Source organism: Lampetra planeri, chromosome 4, assembly GCF_965212315.1.
Source record: "Lampetra planeri chromosome 4, kcLamPlan1.2.h2, whole genome shotgun sequence".
NCBI lineage: Eukaryota > Metazoa > Chordata > Hyperoartia > Petromyzontiformes > Petromyzontidae > Lampetra > Lampetra planeri.
This window is the reverse complement of record NC_136110.1, coordinates 18648670-18670884: the sequence shown is the minus strand read 5'-3', so window position 1 is coordinate 18670884 and position 22215 is coordinate 18648670. Positions and strand designations below refer to the sequence as shown.

General features: G+C 55.5%; 1 protein-coding gene across 4 annotated transcripts in view; it reads left to right on the top strand.

Annotated features, from left to right (window-relative positions):
• The window catches only part of ADCY3 (adenylate cyclase 3), an 89804-nt gene that overhangs the window by 31068 nt on the left and 36521 nt on the right, over positions 1–22215 (top strand). For 3 of the 4 annotated variants that reach the window (XM_078593404.1, XM_078593403.1, XM_078593402.1), the window contains exon 5: positions 7729–7859. In XM_078593404.1, the coding sequence (XP_078449530.1) occupies positions 7729–7859 (131 nt within the window). The remainder of the gene's footprint in view (positions 1–7728; positions 7860–22215) is intronic. The other variant, XM_078593405.1, reaches the window with a different exon arrangement.

The following is a 22215-nucleotide window of genomic DNA, read 5'->3' as shown; positions in this document are numbered from 1 at the left end:
CAGTGGGGTGGAGAGGGGATGGGCAGTGGGGGTGGAGAGGGGAGGGGCAGTGGGGGTGGAGAGGGGGGGGCAGTGGGGGTGGAAAGGGGGGGGAGCAGTGGGGGTGGAGAGGGGGGGGGCAGTGGGGGTGGAGAGGGGCAGTGGGGGTGGAGAGGGGGGGGCAGTGGGGTGGAGAGGGGGGAGCAGTGGGGGTGGAGAGGGGGGGGCAGTGGGGTGGAGAGGGGGGGGCAGTGGGGTGGAGAGGGGGGGGCAGTGGGGGTGGAGAGGGGGGGGGCAGTGGGGGTGGAAAGGGGGGGGAGCAGTGGGGGTGGAGAGGGGGGGGGCAGTGGGGGTGGAGAGGGGAGGGGCAGTGGGGGTGGAGAGGGGGGGGCAGTGGGGTGGAGAGGGGAGGGGCAGTGGGGGTGGAGAGGGGGGGCAGTGGGGGTGGAGGAGGGGGGGCAGTGGGGGTGGAGAGGGGGGGGCAGTGGGGTGGAGAGGGGAGGGGCAGTGGGGGTGGAGAGGGGAGGGGCAGTGGGGGTGGAGAGGGGAGGGGCAGTGGGGGAGGAGAGGGGAGGGGCAGTGGGGGAGGAGAGGGGGTGGGCAGTGGGGGTGGAGAGGGGGGGGGGCAGTGGGGGTGGAGAGGGGGAGGCAGTGGGGGTGGAGAGGGGGGGCAGTGGGGGTGGAGAGGGGGGGGCAGTGGGGTTGGAGAGGGGGGAGGCAGTGGGGGTGGAGAGGGGGGGGGCAGTGGGGGTGGAGAGGGGAGGGGCAGTGGGGGTGGAGAGGGGGGGCAGTGGGGGTGGAGAGGGGGGGGGCAGTGGGGGTGGAGAGGGGGGGAGCAGTGGGGGTGGAGAGGGGGGGCAGTGGGGGTGGAGCGCTGTGGGCTGGGGGAGCGCTGTGGGAGCGCTGTGGGCTGGGGGAGCGCTGTGGGCTGGCTCGGTGCAGGCGGTGGCCGCCTGCCCCCAGGCTATTTATAGCTCACCACGCTCGCTGTCGTCTGTGGCTGCCCCCCCCCATCCCTCTCTTCCTCCTCCACAGCGCCCCTGCTCGTGCTCCCGTTCATTCTGCACCCGCGACTCCTCCTCCTTGCTTTCACACTCACACTCTCCGTGTTTCCCGCTCGCCTCGTCTCTCCCGCTCGCCGTGTGCTCGTGACGGCTCGTTCCAATGCCGCACAATGTAAACGTATAAAAAATAAATATCACTGACGATGAATCCTGCGGGAAGGGCCGAGTCTTGACACCATATTTTGAGGAGGGGTCCTGCATTTGAGATGTTTGGCCAATTCAATTTGTGATGAGTTGCAAGTCGAAGGAAAACCGAAGAGGAACTGGAGACAGCCCCCCCCCCCCCCAAAAAATACGATATGACACTCAAATCTCAGCAGAGATGGATCCAATTCCTGAGGCTAAGTTCGGCGAGCCGGGACCCAACCTACCTTTGGACTGCACCCATTGCTGTGGCGCCACCCAGTGGCCTCATGGCCGCCACGACGCCTGCCACTCACCGAACAATCGCCAGAGCGCCCAGACCCTGCCGAGCTGGCGAGCTACGAGGGGTTCGATCGCGCCCGGCGCGATTCGTCGTCGGCACCGCCGGTGCTTGGAGATATCGGTCACGTCTCCCGGCGACGGCGCCATCGTCCCCACCGCGCCCCCCACCCCGCTCGCCGGCCTATGCCACCGTCGCGCTCCCAGGGCCCTCTCGGCTGGCTCTGTGGTGCTTGCGATCTGACCCGAGGTCGACATGGCGGTGACGCTGCTTGCCCCGTCCCGCTGACGGTCGGGGCCATGAGACGCGGACGGGAACGGGGTCGGATGTGCGAGCAGCTGCGGAAGGTTGGCCCCCTTTACCCCCCGTGAGGCGTAAATGCCGCACTGGTGGTGGGCGCCTAATCGGTTGACAGTCAGATGTGTGACGGTCAGATTCACGTGAATGTTTGTGGGCAGTTGAATAATTGTCCTGTGGATCATAACGGTTCTTGCCATAGGAATGTGCAGTCTCCGTCGCTGGATTAGGCCCCCATATGGAGGTGGGCACATCCGTCTCAGAGATCATTTGACAGAGACACTTTAACGTAGAACTCTAGGCCTTGGGAACTCTGACATGCGTGTGTGTATGCGCGTGTGTGTGTGGGGAGTGATCGCATAGCGGGTTTTGCGCTGCGCTACGAACCCGGCGACCCCAGTTCGATTCCCGCTCACGGTCAACACCGGTGCCGATTATGTGAACCGGTCCTGGGCCTCCCCTAGGTCGACTCAGCCTCAAATGAGTGCCTGGTGCTGTGCGTAGTAAACATCGGCACTGGGGAGATAAAGGCGACCGGCGTGGTGCTGGCCACACTCACCCTCTTCGTGTGCCGTGCCGCCCTGCCAGGTGCTGCTCGCCCCGAACTCGCTGTGGCGGCGACACGGGAGATCTTTGTCTGCGTCGCTGCCTGTCCATTTTGTGTTGTGGATGCTCGTGCAAACGAGAGGCGTTCCACCTTTGAGGGATCACGCGAGATTTTAATGAATGAATAAATTAACAAGCCTACAAAACCCACAACTTTCCTCAGAAATGTCCACCGGGCTTAAATCTAAATTTTAGTTTTCCCCCTGTTGACAAAAAATAAGAATTATTAAGATAACTCCCCCACCCCCCAGACCGTTTAAATTTCTGCTCGCTCGCGCTGTGTCCAACAATCACAGACGCACCAATAGCAGCAGCAGCGGTTTCGTCAGTGAATCTGAAGTGGTCCCAGCGGCACGCGCGGCCCACGGTGGAGCAAAGCAATCAATTAGCGACGCAGCCTCCTCCCGACGTCCCAATTAAGACCCCCGATGGCCCGCGGCGTTAATCGGCTTGGGAGGGGGGGAGGGGGGCAACTGCGTGGCGAGGGAGCGCCACCGCGGACAAAGCGACCGCATAATGGGCGGCCGGGGACCGCCGGGCGCAGAGGCCGCCGCGAGGGCGATGGCGCGCGTCTCGCCTGCGCAAACAAAGACAAAGATCCCCCATGTAGCCTGAACAGACTGTCGGGGCACGTGCTGTTTGCGGGCACCTATTAAGGCTGGCACGGCACACGAAGGGGCGGGTGGCCAGCACCACGCCCAACCGCCTTTGTCTCCCCAGTGCCGATGTTTACTACGCACCGCACCAGGTACTCATTTGAGGCTGAGTCGACCTAGGGGAGGCCCAGGACCGGTCCACATAATCGACACCTGTGTTGACCGTGAGCGGGAATCGAACTGGGGCCGCCGGGTTCGTAGCGCGGTGCGCTAACCGCTACACTATCACTCACCTCGACGACACATGCACGCACACAAGTGCGCGCTCGCATCACACCTACACACGCGCTTTGACACGCGTGTGTGCATGCGTGGTTTTCTCTGAGCATCTGAGGGGCATTCAGTTTCTCAGGTGCCATGGCAGCAATGTTGTGCAGGGAGCTTCTCGAGCTTCAGCAGAGAGGGATTATGTCTCTTCCGCCTCCAGACTGCAGTGGCGTTCGCTGTGCGGCTCCATAGTTTGGGTTGCGCGACCACGTTCGAACTCCTGTCCCTCGCGCCGTTAATTGTCCATTCAAGATGCGTTGCGCATGGGCCTGGTGGTGATGTTCTCGATGCGGTTGATGGTTGACATTGGCGGCGTCGAGGAGGAATGCCCAAAGCCAGGGGTGCGAAGATGTTTGTCTCGAATGAGGAGGTGCTTATTCTGAACGCCACTGCCCTGCTTACCAGGGCCCCCGTATCGGCGTTAAGACGGTTAAGCCCTAACTCGAGGTTCGTGGTATTTTCGCTCAACGAGGCCTTGGCGTAGTACAGTGCAGTGATGTTGCCTCGGCACTTAGTGCCTGCTTTGTTACAAACTCGGCGTTTGACATCCTTATTGGCTCCACCATGGGGCTACCTCGCCTGGTGTACAGAAGGTTGTGGGTTCGATCCCAAGCCTGTGATGACGCCTGCTGTATATTTGGAGTTTGCGTGTTCTCTCCCCATAGTAACGTGGACTTTTTCTCCGTGTCTTCTGGTTTTCCCCTCCACATGAATAATCAACATGACGCGTTGAGGCTTTGGCCGCTTTACATTTTCGCGGGATGGTAAGCCACTTGGTTGGGCTATCGTTTGTGTAAGCCAGGTTGCTTCTGAACAAGAGCTACTATTTTGCTCAATGGGGCCTTGCCTGTTAAAATAAAAAAAAAAGTTTAGTTTGAAATGTCAACGATCGCCGCCTGGAAGCAAAGATTTTGGCTCTGCAGCCAACGTGGTCAGGCGACAGAGGGGGTTGGGGTGTCTTTTTTTGTTTAATCCAGATTTTATTGAAGAGAAGTAGTTGCCTTGTGATTGGCCACCTACCGCTACTCAGTTAGCCCCACCCACTATTCGGGTAGCCCTGCCTATTACGCCAGTAGCCCCGCCCCCTACTTAGGTAGCCCCGCCCCCTACTTAGGTAGCCCCTCTCACTACCCAGGTAGCCCCTCAACCTTGCCCTATAGCCCCGCTCACTACTCGGGTAGCTCCACCCTTGGCCTGCGTCACGAGTGGAGCACGACGCTTGGAACATCTCTTGACACCGGCCAAGCCAGGCCGCTGGATGGATTTGCACGAGATCCTCGTTAGCGTTCGGTCTCATGTGATGAAGCCGGAGGGGGAAGGGCGCCTTCTGTGTCTGCACACACACCCGTGGGTTTTGATGTTGTGCAGAAGCATCGGCAGGAAATGGGGTTCTTGTGGAGGAATGTGCAACACCGTGCTCGTTCGGCGGCCACGCCGGGGTTAAACATGTGGCTGTGTGTGCGCGTGCGTCAGTGTGGCTGTAGCTGTGAGATGTAGTGCCCCGAAACGCCTCGTGTTGTTTAGGCGTTTGTCCGTCTGTGTGTGAGCAATAGTGTGTGGGGAGCGGTAGTGTAGTGGTTAGCGCGCTGCGCTGCGAACCCGGCGACCCGAGTTCGATTTCCGCTCACGGCCAACACCAGTGACGATTATTTTAACCGGTCGTGGGCCTCCCCTAGGTCGACTCAGCCTCAAATGAATACCTGATGCGATGTGTAAACATCGCTATGAGGGAGACAAAAGCGGCCGGGCGTGGTGTTGGCCACCCACCCCCTCGTGTGCCGTGCTGGCCTTTATAGGTGCTCGCTAACAGCACTTGCCCTACAGTCTTTTCGGGGGATCTTTGTATTATTTTTGCAATTGTGTAGCGTTTAGCAGGCTGTGCTATTAACTCGGGGACATGAGTTTGATTCCCGCTCATGGCCTCACCAGTGAAGATTATTTGAACCATTAGATTCCCACTCAAATGAGTACCTGGTGCGATGTGTAAACATCGCCACTGGGGATACAAAGACGGCCGGGCGTGGTGTTGGCCACCCACGCCCTCGTGTGCCGTGTCGGCCTTCATAGGTGCTACTCGCTAACAGCACTTTCCCCAGCAGTCTGCTAAAAGGCTACACAGGGGATCTTTGTCTTGTGTGTGCTCGTGTATGCGTGTGTGTGTACGCAAACGTGCGAGCCGTTTGTGAGTTGGCCGGTGGCGTTGTCGCATCCGCTCATTCACGCTGCTCATTCGTTCACTGAACACAGTGCTCCCGCTGGTTGTGCATTACGTTCAGTCAACAAAACCCAAGGCTCAATTTCTCATTCGCACATTTTGTGGGTTCCTGCCGGTTGGCTACAGCATTGACGTGTGACAAGACGCAGCCACGGCCAGTAGAGCGAGAGGTATCCTGGGTGTGGTGTGCCGGGCGAGTACGCACGTTCTGGGTTGCCAGCCCCGTGGCTGCAATGAGCTCGGGCCACCGAACTCCAGCCGGGGACGTAACGCTGTGTGGGACTCTCGATGCGCATCCCAAACGGGCGGAGATTTCTGCTCGGTACGTTTGCATTTTGGAAATCTTTTTCTTGCAAAGACTTTGTAAATTATTTTGTACCATTAAACACTCAACATTGTTGAAGGTGGCAATTTCAAATTTCAGGGGAGACTCTTCGCGATCCTATTTACTAGGGGAGATAAAATTATTTGGAGCCGCCAGCGGAGCCGTGCTGTGGAACACTGCGAAGCTCGCGAGCGTGTCCCCACGTCTCGTCCCCCGAGCGTGTCCCCGCGTCTCCTCCCCCGAGCGTGTCCCCGCGTCTCCTCCCCCGAGCGTGTCCCCATGTCTCGTCCCCCGAGCGTGTCCCCATGTATCGTCCCCCGAGCGTGTCCCCATGTCTCGTCCCCCGAGCGTGTCCCCATGTATCGTCCCCCGAGCGTGTCCCCATGTATCGTCCCCCGAGCGTGTCCCCGCGTCTCGTCCCCCGAGCGTGTCCCCATGTCTCGTCCCCCGAGCATGTCCCCGCGTCTCGTCCCCCGAGCCTCGTCCCCCGAGCGTGTCCCCATGTCTCGTCCACCGAGCGTGTCCCCATGTCTCATCCACCGAGCGTGTCCCCGCATCTCGTCCCCCGAGCGTGTCCCCGCGTCTCGTCCCCAGAGCGTGTCCCCGCATCTCGTCCCCAGAGCGTGTCCCCGCGTCTCGTCCCCAGAGCGTGTCCCCACGTCTCGTTCCCCGAGCGTGTCCCCGCGTCTCGTCCCCCGCGTCTCGTCCCCCGAGCGTGTCCCCATGTCTCGTCCCCCGAGCCTCGTCCCCCGAGCGTGTCCCCATGTCTCGTCCCCCGAGCCTCGTCCCCCGAGCGTGTCCCCGTGTCTCGTCCCCCGAGCGTGTCCCCATGTCTCATCCCCCGAGCCTCGTCCCCCGAGCGTGTCCCCGCGTCTCCTCCCCCGAGCGTGTCCCCATGTCTCGTCCCCCGAGCGTGTCCCCGAGCCTCGTCCCCCGAGCGTGTCCCCATGTCTCGTCCCCCGAGCGTGTCCCCATGTATCGTCCCCCGAGCATGTCCCCGCGTCTCGTCCCCCGAGCGTGTCCCCATGTCTCGTCCCCCGAGCGTGTCCCCGCGTCTCGTCCCCCGAGCGTGTCCCCATGTCTCGTCCCCCGAGCGTATCCCCATGTCTCGTCCCCCGAGCGTGTCCCCGCGTCTCGTCCCCCGAGCGTGTCCCCATGTCTCGTCCCCCGAGCGTGTCCCCATGTATCGTCCCCCGAGCGTGTCCCCATGTATCATCCCCCGAACGTGTCCCCGCGTCTCGTCCCCCGAGCGTGTCCCCATGTCTCGTCCCCCGAGCGTGTCCCCGCGTCTCGTCCCCCGAGCCTCGTCCCCCGAGCGTGTCCCCGCGTCTCGTCCCCCGAGCGTGTCCCCGCGTCTCGTCCCCCGAGCGTGTCCCCGCGTCTCGTCCCCCGAGCGTGTCCCCGCGTCTCGTCCCCCGCGTCTCGTCCCCCGCGTCTCGTCCCCGCGTCTCGTCCCCATGTCTCTTCCCCCGAGCCTCGTCCCCCGAGGGTGTCCCGCGTCTCGTCCCCCGAGCGTGTTCCCGCGTCTCGTCCCCCGAGTGTGTCCCCGTGTCTCGTCCCCCGAGCATGTCCCCGCGTCACGCGGGACCTCGTCCAGCCTGGCTGCCGTCACTGCGGCCTGCACGAAGGCCCATCAGGCGGTTCACGCTTGAGAGCAGAAAGAGACGGGGATGTGGTTCGCCCCTCGCGAGCGCTCCGTCGGTGAGCCTTGCCCCCGATATGAACCGCTGCAAGTGCCAATCGTGTGCCATCGCTTGCACCGGGCACCCGTGCCAAGCACCCTATGCCACACCGGTGCTCGTAGCAATATTATGGTGATCATGGTGGTGGTGATTTTTCTTGACCGATGGAGGCGACGCTTATGCCGGTTTGCAACACTTGTGCCCTTGCCGCAGGAGAAGCTGCTCCTGTCCATCCTGCCCAAGCACATCGCTGACGAGATGCTCAAGGACATGAAGAAGGACAAGAAGTTGAAGGAGCAGCAGCAGTTCAACACCATGTACATGTACCGGCACGAGAACGTCAGGTACGGACGCACGCTGCTTCACCGCATCACGGCCTACTCTACCGCTGCTCGCTAGGATTGTGGCCGTGCGGCCACCCCACCTCCACCCATACCCCGATTAGCACGGTTGGCTACGTACTGTGCGAAAGAAGTTCAACGTACACACACACGTGTACCCCTACTGCACGCGCTCACTCACTGCCTCCAACCCTCCCCCTCTTTCCACAATCCCCCATCACCACCCCATGCCAGCCCAACCCTGTGTGTGTCCGGAGGAAGGTGCGTGGTCTACACAGAGGGGTCAGGCCTAAATGGAAAGGTGCAGGAGCCGAAACAGAGAAAAAAAGCCTCATTAGGGAGGGGTGGGGCCTAATCAGGAAAGGGTGGGGCCTAATCAGGAAGGGGTGAGGCTAAATAGTAAGGGGGTGGGGCATTAAGAGGAAGGAGTGTGGCCCTACAGACGTTCAATTTTCCTGTAGATTTTGAGGTAATGGAAGCGTAGAGTCAAATAGGCGTAGCAGGCAGCAGCACAGTGCCGCAGATACAGCCACAGGCTGACCGGCTATCCAAGATGATTGTGGCGCTCCCTTAATACACAGGAGGTTCCCGCCAATTTTTTGTTTGCAGGAGAGTTGTTGCCATGTGTTATCCCATTGAAAATTTTTCGCAGGTAACGTTTCGGTTGACATTGCACGCTGGTTTTTTTTGAGCTATCGGAGAGTACTAGAGAACCCGGTTGAAACCCATGCGAGCAGGGATGACTGAAACAACAACAATAGCAATATTGGTCCTCAACAAATACAGACTGCACGATGAATGAGAAGGTGGCATGAATAAGAGAAAGCGAGAGCGGGTGGCTGTGAATGGCGAGGAATTCTCCAGGGATCCGGCACCCCTCACGCACACACAGCCCCAACACGAACGCCCGTCGCTCGCCACCATCCGTGGCCGTCCCCGCGCGTCAACCTGAGTGAGACGGGGGTTGGGGCTGGGGGATGTCACGCTGACCGAGATCTCCCACACGTGGCAGCGAAAGTGTAATTCCCAAGGCTAATTGCTTCGGAAGAAAACACAGTTGCTGCGTCGTTTGTCAGAATGCCCTATGATTTCCCAATTATTTTGTGCCTCCATTCCGCTTGCCAGTGTGGTGAAGAGGAAGGGAGAGAGAGAGAGAGCGATTTGTTGTTGTTTGTTTGAGCGACGGGGGGGTCGGGGGTCGGGGGTCGACGGAGAGGGAGAGAGAGGGGGGCGCGACGGCGCAGGGAAAGAGGAAAGCCGACGGAGGGCGAATCCCAGCATCAGCGCCCGCGTCGCGTGCCGCAGGTCAATCTGACACCCTCGCGGCCCCACCGCGCCCGGCGGGTCGAGGAGGGGCCCGCCACGTGCACCGCCTCACGCTGGGGGGGAGGCCGCGTGCCGCCGCCGCGGGGAACGGCCACGGGAGTCGGCGCCGGAGCCGCAGCCGTGCCCACCTCTCGCCCAGCGGCGCGTGCGGCCTTCGCGTCTGTCCGCTGCCGGGCGAGGGCCGGGCGAGGGCGGGGGGGGGGCTGCCGGACCGTATGCTCGCCGCGCTGGCCGGTGCCGGACGGTGGAAAGTGGAGAGCGCCGACGTGGGAGCGTAGAGAGTGCGGGGGGCGATGAAGGGTGTTGCCGCACTGCTCGAGGCTGCCCACCGCATAGCCCATCAGCAGCAGCCGATAGCAACCTAGACGTGTTTGTGTGTGCGGGGTGTGTGTGTGCGGCGTTTGTGTGTGCGACGTATGTGTGTGCAGGGTGTTGTGACGGTGTGTGCGGAGTGTGTATGTGTGTGCAGAGTGTCTGTGTACAGGGTGTGTGTGGAGCGTGTGTGTGTGTGTGCAGGGTGTGTGACGGTGTGTGTGTGTGTGTTAGGGGTGTGTGCGGGGTGTATGTGTGGGGTATCTGTGTGGCCAGGGTGTGTGTATGCAGGGTGTGTGACTGTGTGTGACTGTGTGCGGTGTGTGTATCTGTGTGTGTGTGCGGGGGTCTTTGCGTGCACGGTGTGTGACGGTGTGTGTGGGGTTTGTGTGTGGTAGCGGGAGTGTAGCGGTTAGCCTACTGCGCACCTGGATTTGATTCCCGCTCACGGTCAACACCCAGTGACGATTATCTGAACCGGTCCTGGACCTACCCTAGGTCGACTCAGCCTGAAGTGAGTACCTGGTGCAGTGTGTAAATATCGTCACTTTGGAGACAAAGGCAGCCGGGCTTGGTGTTGGCTTCCAACCCACTCGTGTGCCATGCCAGCCTTCATAGGTGCTTGCTAACAGCACTTGCCCCTACAGTCTGTTAACCCATGGTCGCTGTGCCTGTCCCCTGACACATTGCACGTGATAGCCTCAAAGTACACCGAGCCTGCAGAATTTACTCTGAGACATGACCGGTTCAGCGTTCAGTTGAACGTGGCTGCAAAGCTCCTCACTGTGAATCACAACTGTGCAGGACACCTCCACCTGCACAGCATCTCCTGCAGCTTCAACATCATCCACTTACTCTCCTGCCTCTCCCATCTCATCTCACTCATCTCCCCTCCACCCACTCTCCTACCTATCCCCTCTCATCTCACTCTTCTCCCCTCCACGCACTGTCCGCCCCAGCAACCCAGGCATTCTGTCAGAGCCCCCACTCAAACCTTGGCTCAGATGGGAGGTTGCCCAATCTCCTCTGCTGCCCCCACAGTCTGGAACCCCCTTCCCCCAGTCACCCGTGCTGTCGACTCCCTGCGGCGAAGATGTTCCATTAGGGGGGTCCACGTTACACAGGCGTAGAGAAGGGATGGAATGACTTTGGCCGAGAAGACCTGAAGCTTCGTGTGGAGCGACAGACCAGGTAGATTCCACACAGCGTTACGCAGCCGATGAAAAGATAATGCCACTCAACTAATTCGGAGTGAGACCTCTGCGGTCAAACTGGAGCTGGTCATGAGCACACTGCCCAGGTATGGGAAACTCTCCACTCTCTCCACAACTGCCCCATCACCGATTGGGAGTTGTGGGGGTGGAGTGTACGATAGTACAAAATACCCAGGCAGGTGCTTAGTTTTGGTGAGGCTGATGGTCAGACCCCACCTCTTAGTGGTACGCTCCAGGTTCAGCAGCAACGCCTCCAACTCCTCTGAGTGAGCAGCAATTACCAGATCATCGGTGTACGTAACATGGTTGACCAATAGGGAGCCATCCCTTGACCGCACCCGGGCATCGATCAGCCTCCCATTGTATCTGTACCAGATGGAAATTCCTCCAGTACAGCCATCGAAGGCTTCACGAACTACGTGATCGAAATAGATGTTAAATAATGCGCACACCAAGGTGAACTGGGAATGGCTCTAAATCCCGGCCACGTAGTATTACCTGGGCCCGCTCACCATCATGAAGGTCCTTAATGATCGTGAGCAGAGAGTCAGGGGCTCTGAAAGCACCGGATCTCCTGAATACCACAGACATCCAGGCAGTACCGGTCCAGCTCCCGACAGAGGAGTGGCAGGCTCTCCTCCGCAGTGAGCGTTCTAACATTCCACGTGGCCACTCGCAGTGGCTTTTTGCTGTTTCTGGAGGAGCCCCGAGGGTAAGGATTCAATCTCCTGGCTCCGCCAAATGGGGTTTGGCCAGGAGACGTCATAGACGCCTGTCTCCCCGGGGCCTCCGGCACAAGCTTCATTATATTTTTATTTTGTGGTTTAGTGGTAATTAATTGAAGGTGGAGGGGTTACCAGCCCCTCACACCTGTCCAGAGTCCCCTTTGGCCGCTGTGATGGCTACAAACGCCATGAGAGGAATGGACAATCGAAATTTACCCTCCCCCCATGGCACTGCTCACCACAGCGTTACTGTCCGGCACCAACGAGGAGGTAGGGGGTTGTTTTGCCGAACGCATACACGCATACACACACACACACGCACGCTGTTAACTACCTCGCCTGGTGTGCAGGAGATCGTGGGTTCGATCCCGACCCTGCCGCCTGCCGCTGTATATTTGGCCCCGAGATCTTGTACATTTTTTCTCCGGGTCCTCCATTTTCTCCCCTCCACGTTTAGAATGAACATCACGCGTTCCGAGCATTTGGCCGCTATTCAAACCACGCAATAATCCCACTTCGTTGGGCTATTCATTTTGCATAGCCAGGCCGCTTCTAAAAAAGGAGCTGTATAGCGCTGAGTGGGCCTCACCTCGTAGTTGAAGTTCATCGTGGCCATGCCAGAGCAACGAGGGCTGAGCTGGCCCACCGTTGAGGTGCGGGCTTCATGTCTGGGATGGAGCCATCGACGGGTGGCCCAGGTTCTAGAGTGGAGTGAGAGCCACTTGAGCAGTCACCCATCCTTGTCGCCAGCATCGGCTATGGTCGATCCACTGCTGGATGAACGCCTTCCCAAGCCAATGCCATCGCTCTCGACCAATGCACCTGTAGGAGTTGCGACCAAATCACGTCCAGGAAAGTGGAGTTGGCGAGCACCTATTAAGGCCAGCACGGTACATAAGGGGGTGAGTGGCCAGCAATGCACCCAAGCGCCTTGGTCTCCTGAGCGGCGATGCATGGGAGCTTGCCTGCATGCCTGTTTGTGTCTATAGCTCTGTATTTGTAGCGGTTAACCACTACACTACCGCTCTCCACATACATGCGCTGATATGCACGTGTACACAGCAACACATGTACTCAGCTACACGCGTACAGAGCTACACGCGTACACAGCGACACACATACACAGGTACACAGCTACACACGTACACAGCTACACACGCGTACACAGCTACACGCATACACAGCTACACATACACAGCTACACGCGTATTCAGCCACACACGTACCCAGCTACACGCGTACACAGCTAAACACGTACCCAGCTACACGCATACATAGCTACACGTGTACTCAGCTACACATACACAGTTATACATACACGTACTCAGCTACACACACACACAGCAACACACATACACAGCTACACACACACACAGCAACACACCTACACAGCTACACACACACACAGCAACACACCTACACAGCTACACACGTACACAGTTACACAAAGAGGCCATGTGCACACAAACAGCCGTTTACGCACACACGCAGACATGCACACACACGCACAGGCAGACCCAGATATATGCAGACAAACACGCGCACCGATACACGGACACAGACATAGACACACAACAACAACAACGGCCGCCATTCACCACTCAGTGACATTGACAGCACCACAGTGCTTGTGCCAGGCGAGATGCACACGCACACACACGCGTACGACAGGTCAAGCACGCAAGCACACAAGCACGTACATGGGACAAAGACAAGACAAAGATCCCCCGTGTAGCCTTAACAGACTGTTGGGGCAAGTGCTGTCAGCGACCAGCTATGAAGGATGGTACGGCCAGCACCCCGTGCCAGCCGATTTTGTCTCCCCAGGACCGGTGTTGAAATATCGCACCAGGTACTCATTTGAGGCTTAGTCGACCTAGGGGAGGCCCAGGACCGGTTCAGATAATCGTCACCGGTATTGGCCGTGAGCGGGAATCAAACCCGGGTCGCCAGGTTCATAGCGCAGCGCGCTAACCGCTACACCACCGCTCCCCAACACCAGTGACGATTATTTGAACCGGTGCTGGGCCTCCCCTAGGTCGACTCAGCCTGAAATGAGAATCTGGTGCGGTGTGTAAACATCGCCACTGGGGAGACAAAGGCGGCCGGGCGTGGTGCTGGCCACCCACCCCCTCGTGTACCGTTTCGGCGCCATGCCAACCTGTGTGCGTGCGAGCGAGTGTGTGAGTGTGCGTGAGAGTGTATGATTGTGAGTGCGTCAGTGTGTGTGCGTGCGTGCGTGCGTGCGAGTGTGTGCTTGTTCAATTCCCGGTCACGGACGATGTTCGGTGACGAATATATCTGAATCGGTCCTAGGCCACTACCAGGTCAACTCAGCCTTAAATGTGTGGTCGGTGCGGTATTTCAACACCGGTCCTGGGGAGACAACATCGGCTGGCACGGGGTACTGGCCGTGCCATCCTTTATAGCTGCTCGCTAACAGCACTTGCCCCAATAGCCTGTCAAGGCTACACAGGGGATCTTTATACACTCGCACGCATACACGCACATGCACGCACACGCACGCATGCACGCACACGCACGCATGCACACACACGCGAATGCACGTGCACGCGCATCCACACGCACGCACACACACGTGCACGCACACACACACGCGCACGCATCATATTGTCGTTTTGGTGTTGGTTTTTTTTCTGCTGTTTCCCACCCCCGATCTGGGCTCATCGGGTCCGCCCCGGCTGTCGTCATGGCGATATTCGAGCGGTTGCCCCCGGCGACCGTCACCAGGGGCGACGGTCGCCATGGTGACGGTTTCCGAGGAGGCGCTGTGCCGAGACGTGAGATGAGGGACGGGCAAAATGAGACGGCAAATTAGCGTGCGTGACGGACACGGAGAGCACTCGCACACACACACACACACATACAAATACACACCCATACACACACACACATCCATATACACACACACACCCATATACACACACACACATACAAACACACACCCATATATACACACACCCATATACAAACACACCCATATACAAACACACCCATACACACACACACCTATATATACACACAACAACAACCGCCATTCGCCACTAAGTGGCGGTGACGTCACCACGACGCTTGTGCCAGGCCATATGCACCTTGAGGCCACGTGAAGTGTCGAACGCCCGCTGGCAGGAGGTCACGGGGCAGACCCAGGTGCTGACTGAGATGACCGAGATGACTGGCTGATGCACCACCTGTGCCCCCTACTGTGCCAACTTGCTGTACTTTAGCCACCCGGCGCTCCGCTCGTTGATGTGAGCGTCGCTCCTCCGCCCTCCGTTGTTGTTGGAGGGCGACTGCCTCCAACTGCCCAGTAGCGTCCTTCACGAGCCTCCTCCACAGAGGCCGATCTTAACACCGCTGGTACCAGTCATCGGCAAGTCCACTCAGCTCCACGTCCTCCTGTACCACATCACTCCATCTCTTCTCTAGCCCGTGCCGTGCCCGTTTAGCCCCCTCGATCCGGCCGAACAAAAGCTGTTCAGGCATGCGGTGGCTGGGCATGCGGGCTACATGACCCAGCCAATGCAGCCTTGCCTGCCGGAGGAGCTCACCGATGGGACTTTGCCCAGATCTTTCAAGGATTTGTGAGGTCCTCACACAATCCAGCCTGGTTAAACCCAGGATGGATCGTAGGCAGGCCAGCCTAAATGTTTCTAACCGGCGAAGATGCTCCATTAGGGGGGTCCACGTGTCGCAAGCGTAGAGAAGGGAGGGAATGACTGTGGCCGAGAAGACCTGAAGCCTTCGTGCGGAGCGACAGACCAGGTAGCTTCCACACAGCATTAAGCAGCCGATGAAAATATATTACCGCTCGACTGATTCGGAGTGAGACCTCTGCTGTTAAACTGGAGCCTGTCATAAGCACACTGCCCAAGTATGGGAAACTCTCCACTCTCTCCACTACTGCCCCATCACCGATTGGGAGTTGTGGGGGTGGAGTGTCCGATGGTACAAATTACCCAGGCAGGTGCTTAGTTTTGGTGGGGCTGATGGTAAGGCCCCACCTCTTAGTGGCACGCTCCAGTCTCAGCGGCAGCGTCTCAAACTCCTGTGAATGAGCAGCTATTACCAAATCATCGGCATGCATAACGGGGTTGACCAATAGGGACCATCCCCTGATCGCACCCGGGCATCGATCAGCCTACCATTATATCTGTACCAAAAGGAAATTCCCCCGGTACAGCTATTGAAGGCTTCACGAACTACGTGGTCAAAATAGATGTTAAATAATTTGGGAGCCAGAGGACATCCCTGCCGCACCCCAAGGTGTACAGGGAAAGGTTCTGACTCCCGGCCACGTAGTTTCACCCGGGCCCGCTCACCATAATGAAGGTCCTTAATGATCATAGGACTTGACCAGGTCAATAAAGCAGAGATGTAGGTCTTGTTGGAATTCCCTACACCTCTGCTGTAGCAGACGGACAGAAAATATGGCATATGTGCAGGACCGCCCTTTCCTGAAACCGCATTGGGGCTCCGCAAGCCTCTCCTCAGCGTGCCTAGCAAGGCGATGTTGAATAATCCTTGCCAGGACCTTTCCCGGCATACTGAGGAGTGAGATGCCCCTGTAGTTGTTACAGTCAGTGCGGTCCCCCTTTTTAAAGACAAGTCAATGGTCAGTGAGAGGGGGACCACCAGGGCATCCTTCCAATTCTGCGGAACCCGTCCAGTGGTCCAGATTGTTGTTATGATGTCATGTAGGGCAATCTGTGCACAAACGCCACCCTCCCTCAGCATTTCGCTTGGGAGATCATCTCTGCCCGGTGCCTTACTTGGTCTCAGGCTCTGGATCGCCTTCAGTACTTCCTCAACAGATGGCACCTCAGCCAGCCACTCACAGGGGGTGACCTCTTCCAATATTTGAGGCACCGCAGCCTCAGCAGGGTCATCCCCACTTTGTCCCATTATGTTTTCCAGGCTGAGGGATTTCCCCTTCCCCTGGACCTCACAGAAATGCTCAGCAAATCTGCAAACCTGTACCTGAGGGTCGGAGATTGGATCAACGTTCTTTCCCCTAATGATGTTAATTAGGTGTGGCACTGCAGGTTACTTTTTTGATGGAATTAGATTTGTGATCGCGGGCCATTGAGGCAGACTCAATATCCTCAGCAACCCGCGACCACCAACCATTTTTGCAGCACCTCACGGCTCTCCGAACCTCCGAGCAAAGGCTGTGGTAAGCCTCATTCTCTGACGTAGGATGCTGTATACAATGAGAGTGGGCCTGTCGCTTTTTCTCAGCCAGCCTGAAAACCTCCTTTGTCAGCCAGGGTTTCTGAGGAGGTCTGGACCGTGTACCCAAAGCAGCCATTGCAGTTGCATGAGCCACAGTCAGAAACCTCGCCCATTTCCCCTCGACATCAGGAGAAGTGGTGGGGGACAATGCTAACCCCAGCCGCAAGCGATGATTAAATTCTCACTTGCACCTTTCATCAGCTAGCAGAGACCAGGCCACCTTGGGTTTGAATGGGGTTCTGGGTGTACACCCACCACCGGAGTGGAAGAATGGCAGGTGCATCTTACAGATGACTAGTCGATGGTCAGAGGGCAGATCAGCTCCACGGTAGGTCCTGGTGTCAAGGACATGGGCTCGCATCCGCTGGTCCATCACTATGTAGTCCAGCAGATGTTCTTGCTTGGACCCGGCATGCATCCATGATGTTGTGTGGATGCGCCGATGCCGGAAGATCGTGTTGGTGATTACAAGCCCATGGGCTGCACAAAAATCTAGCAGCCTCCTACCATTGTTATTGAGCTGATCTGGCCCATGCCTTCCAATCACTCCAGACCAGGTGCCAGCATCATGACCAAATCGGGCATTGAAGTCACCCAACAAGATGACCCATATAGACACACGCACCCACATACACACATACCAGGGGAGGCAGGGGAGGCAGAGCTTCACCTGTCATACTCCAATGAAAATAGCTGTTACGAAAAGTAAAAAAAAAAATAATCAAATGAAATAAATATTAAGATTTTTCCACTGATCTGTGTTATAAATGTCATGTCTGTACGATTCCAATCATTTTTATTGTCAAAATCGCCAAATTTGCGGAGCTCTGCTGCAAATACAGGAAGAGACGAGAGGTGAGGCAGCGACGAGCTCAGCCTCCCCTCTGATTGGGCAACCCCTCAGTAACTGGATGGAGCGCGGGCAATAAGCGCATGCCTATTACTATCTCAGTATGTCACCAATGTAATGTTTGTAGACCCCTTCATGTCATGTCCTCGCCTTCCATACTCCAGGTAACTTATTTCACGTTTGTGTATAAAGATATTTAGGCTCGCTGGTCTCGTCATGAAACTGCAATGAAAAAGCACCAGGGGAGGCAGCTATCACATCTGCCTCACTGAGGAGAACGTTTCGATTTAAAGCTTTCGTGACTGCAGGGATTCATCTTCTTGGTTCTTTCGGTAAAGTCACGTAAAAGGGAAATAATAAAATAATCAAAATAAAACATAATAAAATTCTCACGACGTGTCGGCCACAACGCAAGCAGCCGTCCTCAGGTGAAGAACAGGTCTGTCGGAAAGACAGCGTCTGAATGAACACCACCAAGCTTGGCAGCGTATATTTAAGCTGGGTTAGAGGAGGAGGGCGCCTTCACGAATGAATTTGCAGATCAACAGAGAACTTAGAATATTTATGGCAAATGCAGATATGGGATTAGTCACTACTTGTGGAATGCGTAGGAGGTGGGGGGGGGTCTCAAAGTCATATTATGCCCGTGCATTATGTAGGATTAGCAGCAACAAAGGGAGGAGGTAGGGTTAGCAGTAATAAAGGGAAGGAATTTTAATAGTAAGGAGCTGCAGCAGCCAAACCACCACGTAAAAACAACTAAAATATAAACTACATCAATATCATCAATATACTAAATATACTCTCCAATAAGCTGAGCTACTAACAGTAAGATAATTGTTTTTTTTACCCTCTTATCTGGCAACAAAACTGACACCTTTTTTATGAGGAGTCATGTTTGCATATACCACAATACCTGCAGTCATACTGCTAACCCTACCTCCTCCCTTTGTTGCTGCTAATCCTACATAATGCACGGGCATAATAAGACTTTGAGACCCCCCCCCACCTCCTACGCATTACACAAGTAGTGACTAATCCCATATCTGCATTTTCCATAAATATGCTAAATTCCTCTGTTGATATGCAAATTCATTTGTCAAGGCGCCCTCCTCCTCTAACCCAGCTTAAATATACGCTGCCAAGCTTGGTGGTGTTCATTCAGACGCTGTCTTTCCGACAGACCTGTTCTTCACCTGAGGACGGCTGCTTGCGTTGTGGCCGAAACGTCGTGCGAATTTTATTATGTTTTATCTGTATTATTTTATTTCCCTTCTACGTGACTTTACTGAAAGAACCAAGAAGATGAGAACGTATTCTTAGGTTTTTTCGGTAAAGTCACGTAGGTAAAAAAAAATAATTAATAAAAGTAAAATAAAATAAAAATCACGACGTTTCGGAGGCAACACAAGCTTCCGTCTTCAGGTGGAACCGTCACAGCCCGACAGCTGTATCAAGTAAATGAGAGATTACAGGAGATACCACTCCGTATATATAATGGTTGAGGGGGGGGGGGGAAGGGCCAGGAATGGCCCACTTTTTATTATTATGGTAAGGTGCGGCTTGAGACTATGAATAGACTGCATAACAAAAGACTGAGCCTTTATTATGGAGAGGTTCGGTTTGTGACTACACCTAGCCTACATAACAAAAGTGTGAAATAAGAAAGCTAAACCTGGTAGAAAGCTAAAACCTGGTAAAACAAAACTGGCTGTCCATCAGTAACCTGCAATAGTTTTCTGTCAAATAAGATGGTCCAAATAAGTGTAGTTAAATCTTTTTTGCATGGTTAATCACATCTTTCCAATGATTACTCAGATAATTATTTTGAGATGGGTGGTGGTGGGGGGAATCCGGATTCCCACCACCACCCATCTCAAAAGAATTCTCTCATCAAAACGCTATACCACAGAGCCCATGGCATTTCTGACCAACACCACCTGGCCGGTGAATTAAGACATGTACATCGGGCCCTCAGGATGAACGGATACTCTGACCGCACCATCTGCCAAGCTGTTTCTCCCACCATACAGAAACAGCCACATGAAACCAAAACTATCACGTTACCATACATAGCTGGTGTGACCAAAAAGATCTCCAAAATTCTAAACAAACATAAGATCCAAGTCCGATTCAGTACAGTGCATAAAATCCGTGATCTGATTCCATCTGTGAAGGATGTCGTTCCTGACTTACAGTATCCTGGAGTCTACAAATTGAGTTGCAGTTGTGGTGATTGCTACATTGGAGAAACGAAACGTCATGTTTCTGATCGTGTCCGCGAGCACAAGTCAGATCTGAAACACGGCAGAACTGATTCTTCGGCCGTTGCCGATCATTGCTACAACTCTGTGGGCTCTCATGAAATTGTCTTTTCCGAGACCAAGGTGCTCTGCAAACCTCCTGGCTACCATCAAAGGTTTGTACACGAAGCCATACAAATATACAAAAACAGACATAATTCCAACCGTGATGATGGTTACAAACTGAGTAATCATTGGAAAGATGTGATTAACCATGCAAAAAAGATTTAACTACACTTATTTGGACCATCTTTTTTGACAGAAAACTATTACAGGTTTCTGATAGACAGCCAGTTTTGTTTTACCATGTTTAGCTTTCTACCAGGTTTAGCTTTCTTTTTTCACACTTTTGTTATGTAGGCCAGGCGTAGTCACAAACTGAACCTCTCCATAATAAAGGCTCAGTCCTTTGTTATGCAGTCCATTCATAGTCTCAAGCCGCACCTTTAATCATTGGAAAGATGTGATTAACCATGCAAAAATGAATTGACTACACTTATTTGGACCATCTTATTTGACAGAAAACTATTGCAGGTTACTGATGGACAGCCAGTTTTGTTTTGCCAGGTTTTAGCTTTCTACCAGGTTTAGCTTTCTTTTTTCACACTTTTGTTATGTAGGCTAGGCGTAGTCACAAACCGAACCTCTCCATAATAAAGGCTCAGTCTTTTGTTATGCAGTCTATTCATAGTCTCAAGCCGCACCTTACCATAATAATAAAAAGTGGGCCATTCCTGGCCCTTCCCCCCCCCCCTCAACCATTATATATACGGAGTGGTATCTCCTGTAATCTCTCATTTACTTGATACAGCTGTCGGGCTGTGACGGTTCCACCTGAAGACGGAAGCTTGTGTTGCCTCCGAAACGTCGTAATTTTATTTTATTTTACTTTTATTAATTTAATTTTTTTACTTACGTGACTTTACCGAAAAAACCTAAGAATATGAATCCTTGCAGTCACGAAAGCTTAAAATCTAAATGAGAACGTGTCTAACATGCCCCCCTCCGTGAGGCCACGCCCCCTCCGTGAGGCCACGCCCCCCTCAGTGTGTGAATCTGGCTCTGACACTAGCCAGTGCCTCCGCAGCCATTGACATCACCGCACGTCACTGACACATACAGACAAAGATCCACCGTATAGCCTGAACAGACTGTTGGGGCAAGTGCTGTTAGCGTGCACCTATGAAGGCACACGAGGGGGTGGGTGGCCAGCCCCACGCCCGGCCGCCCTTATCTCCCCAGAGGTGATGTTTACTACACACCGCACCAGGTACTCATTTGAGGCCGAGTTGACCTAGGGGAGGCCCAGGACCGGTTCAGATAATCATCACTGGTCTTGGCCGTGAGCAGGAGTTGAACTCGGGCCACCGGGTTCGTAGTGCAGCGCGCGAACCAATACACTACCTCTCCCCACAACACACGCATACATCCATATACAGACACGCACGCACACATACATAACAACGGCTGTTCACAACTAAGTGGCGGTGACATCACCACGGTGCTTGTGCCATGCTAGCTGCGAAGTGTCAAAGTCCCACTGGCAGGAGGTCACGGAACAGACCCAGGTGCCATGGGTTGACTAAGTGAGATGACAGGCAGATGCACCAACTATGCCCCCCACTGTACCAACTCTCTGTGCTGTAGCCATGCGGCGCTCTGCACGTCGTTGTGAGAGTCGCTGCCCTGCCTTCCGTTGTTGTTGTTGGAGGGCGACTGCCTCCAACTCCTCAGCAGCCTCCTTCACGAACCTCCTTCACAGAGGCCGATGGTGACACTGCTGGTACCAGTCATTGACAAGTCAAATCAGCTCCACATCCTTCAATACCACATCAGTCCATCTCTTCATGCCTGTTTAGCTCCATGTATTCAGCCAAACAGAAGCTGGCTTGAGCACGTGGTGGCTAGGCATGCGGACTACGTGACCCAGCCAATGCAGCCTCGCTTGCCGGAGGAGCTCACTGATGGGACTTTGTGCGGATCTTTCAAGGATCTGTGAACTTCTCACACAATCCAGTCTGGTTAAACCAAGGATGTATCGTAGGCAAGCCAGCCTGAATGCACACGTAAGAACGACAAAGATCCCCCGTATAGCCTTGACAGGCTGTTGGGGCAAGTGTTGTTAGCGAGCAGCTATGAAGGATGGCATGGCCAGCACCCCGTGCCAGTCGATTTTGTCCCCCCAGGACCGGTGTTGAAATATCGCACCGAGTACTCATTTAAGGCTGAGTTGACCTGGTGGTGGCCGAGGACCGATTCAGATATATTCATCACCGAACATCGTCTATGATCGGGAATTGAACACGCACGCACTTGCACGCACGCACACACACACACACTCACGCACTCACAATCATACACTCTCACGCACAC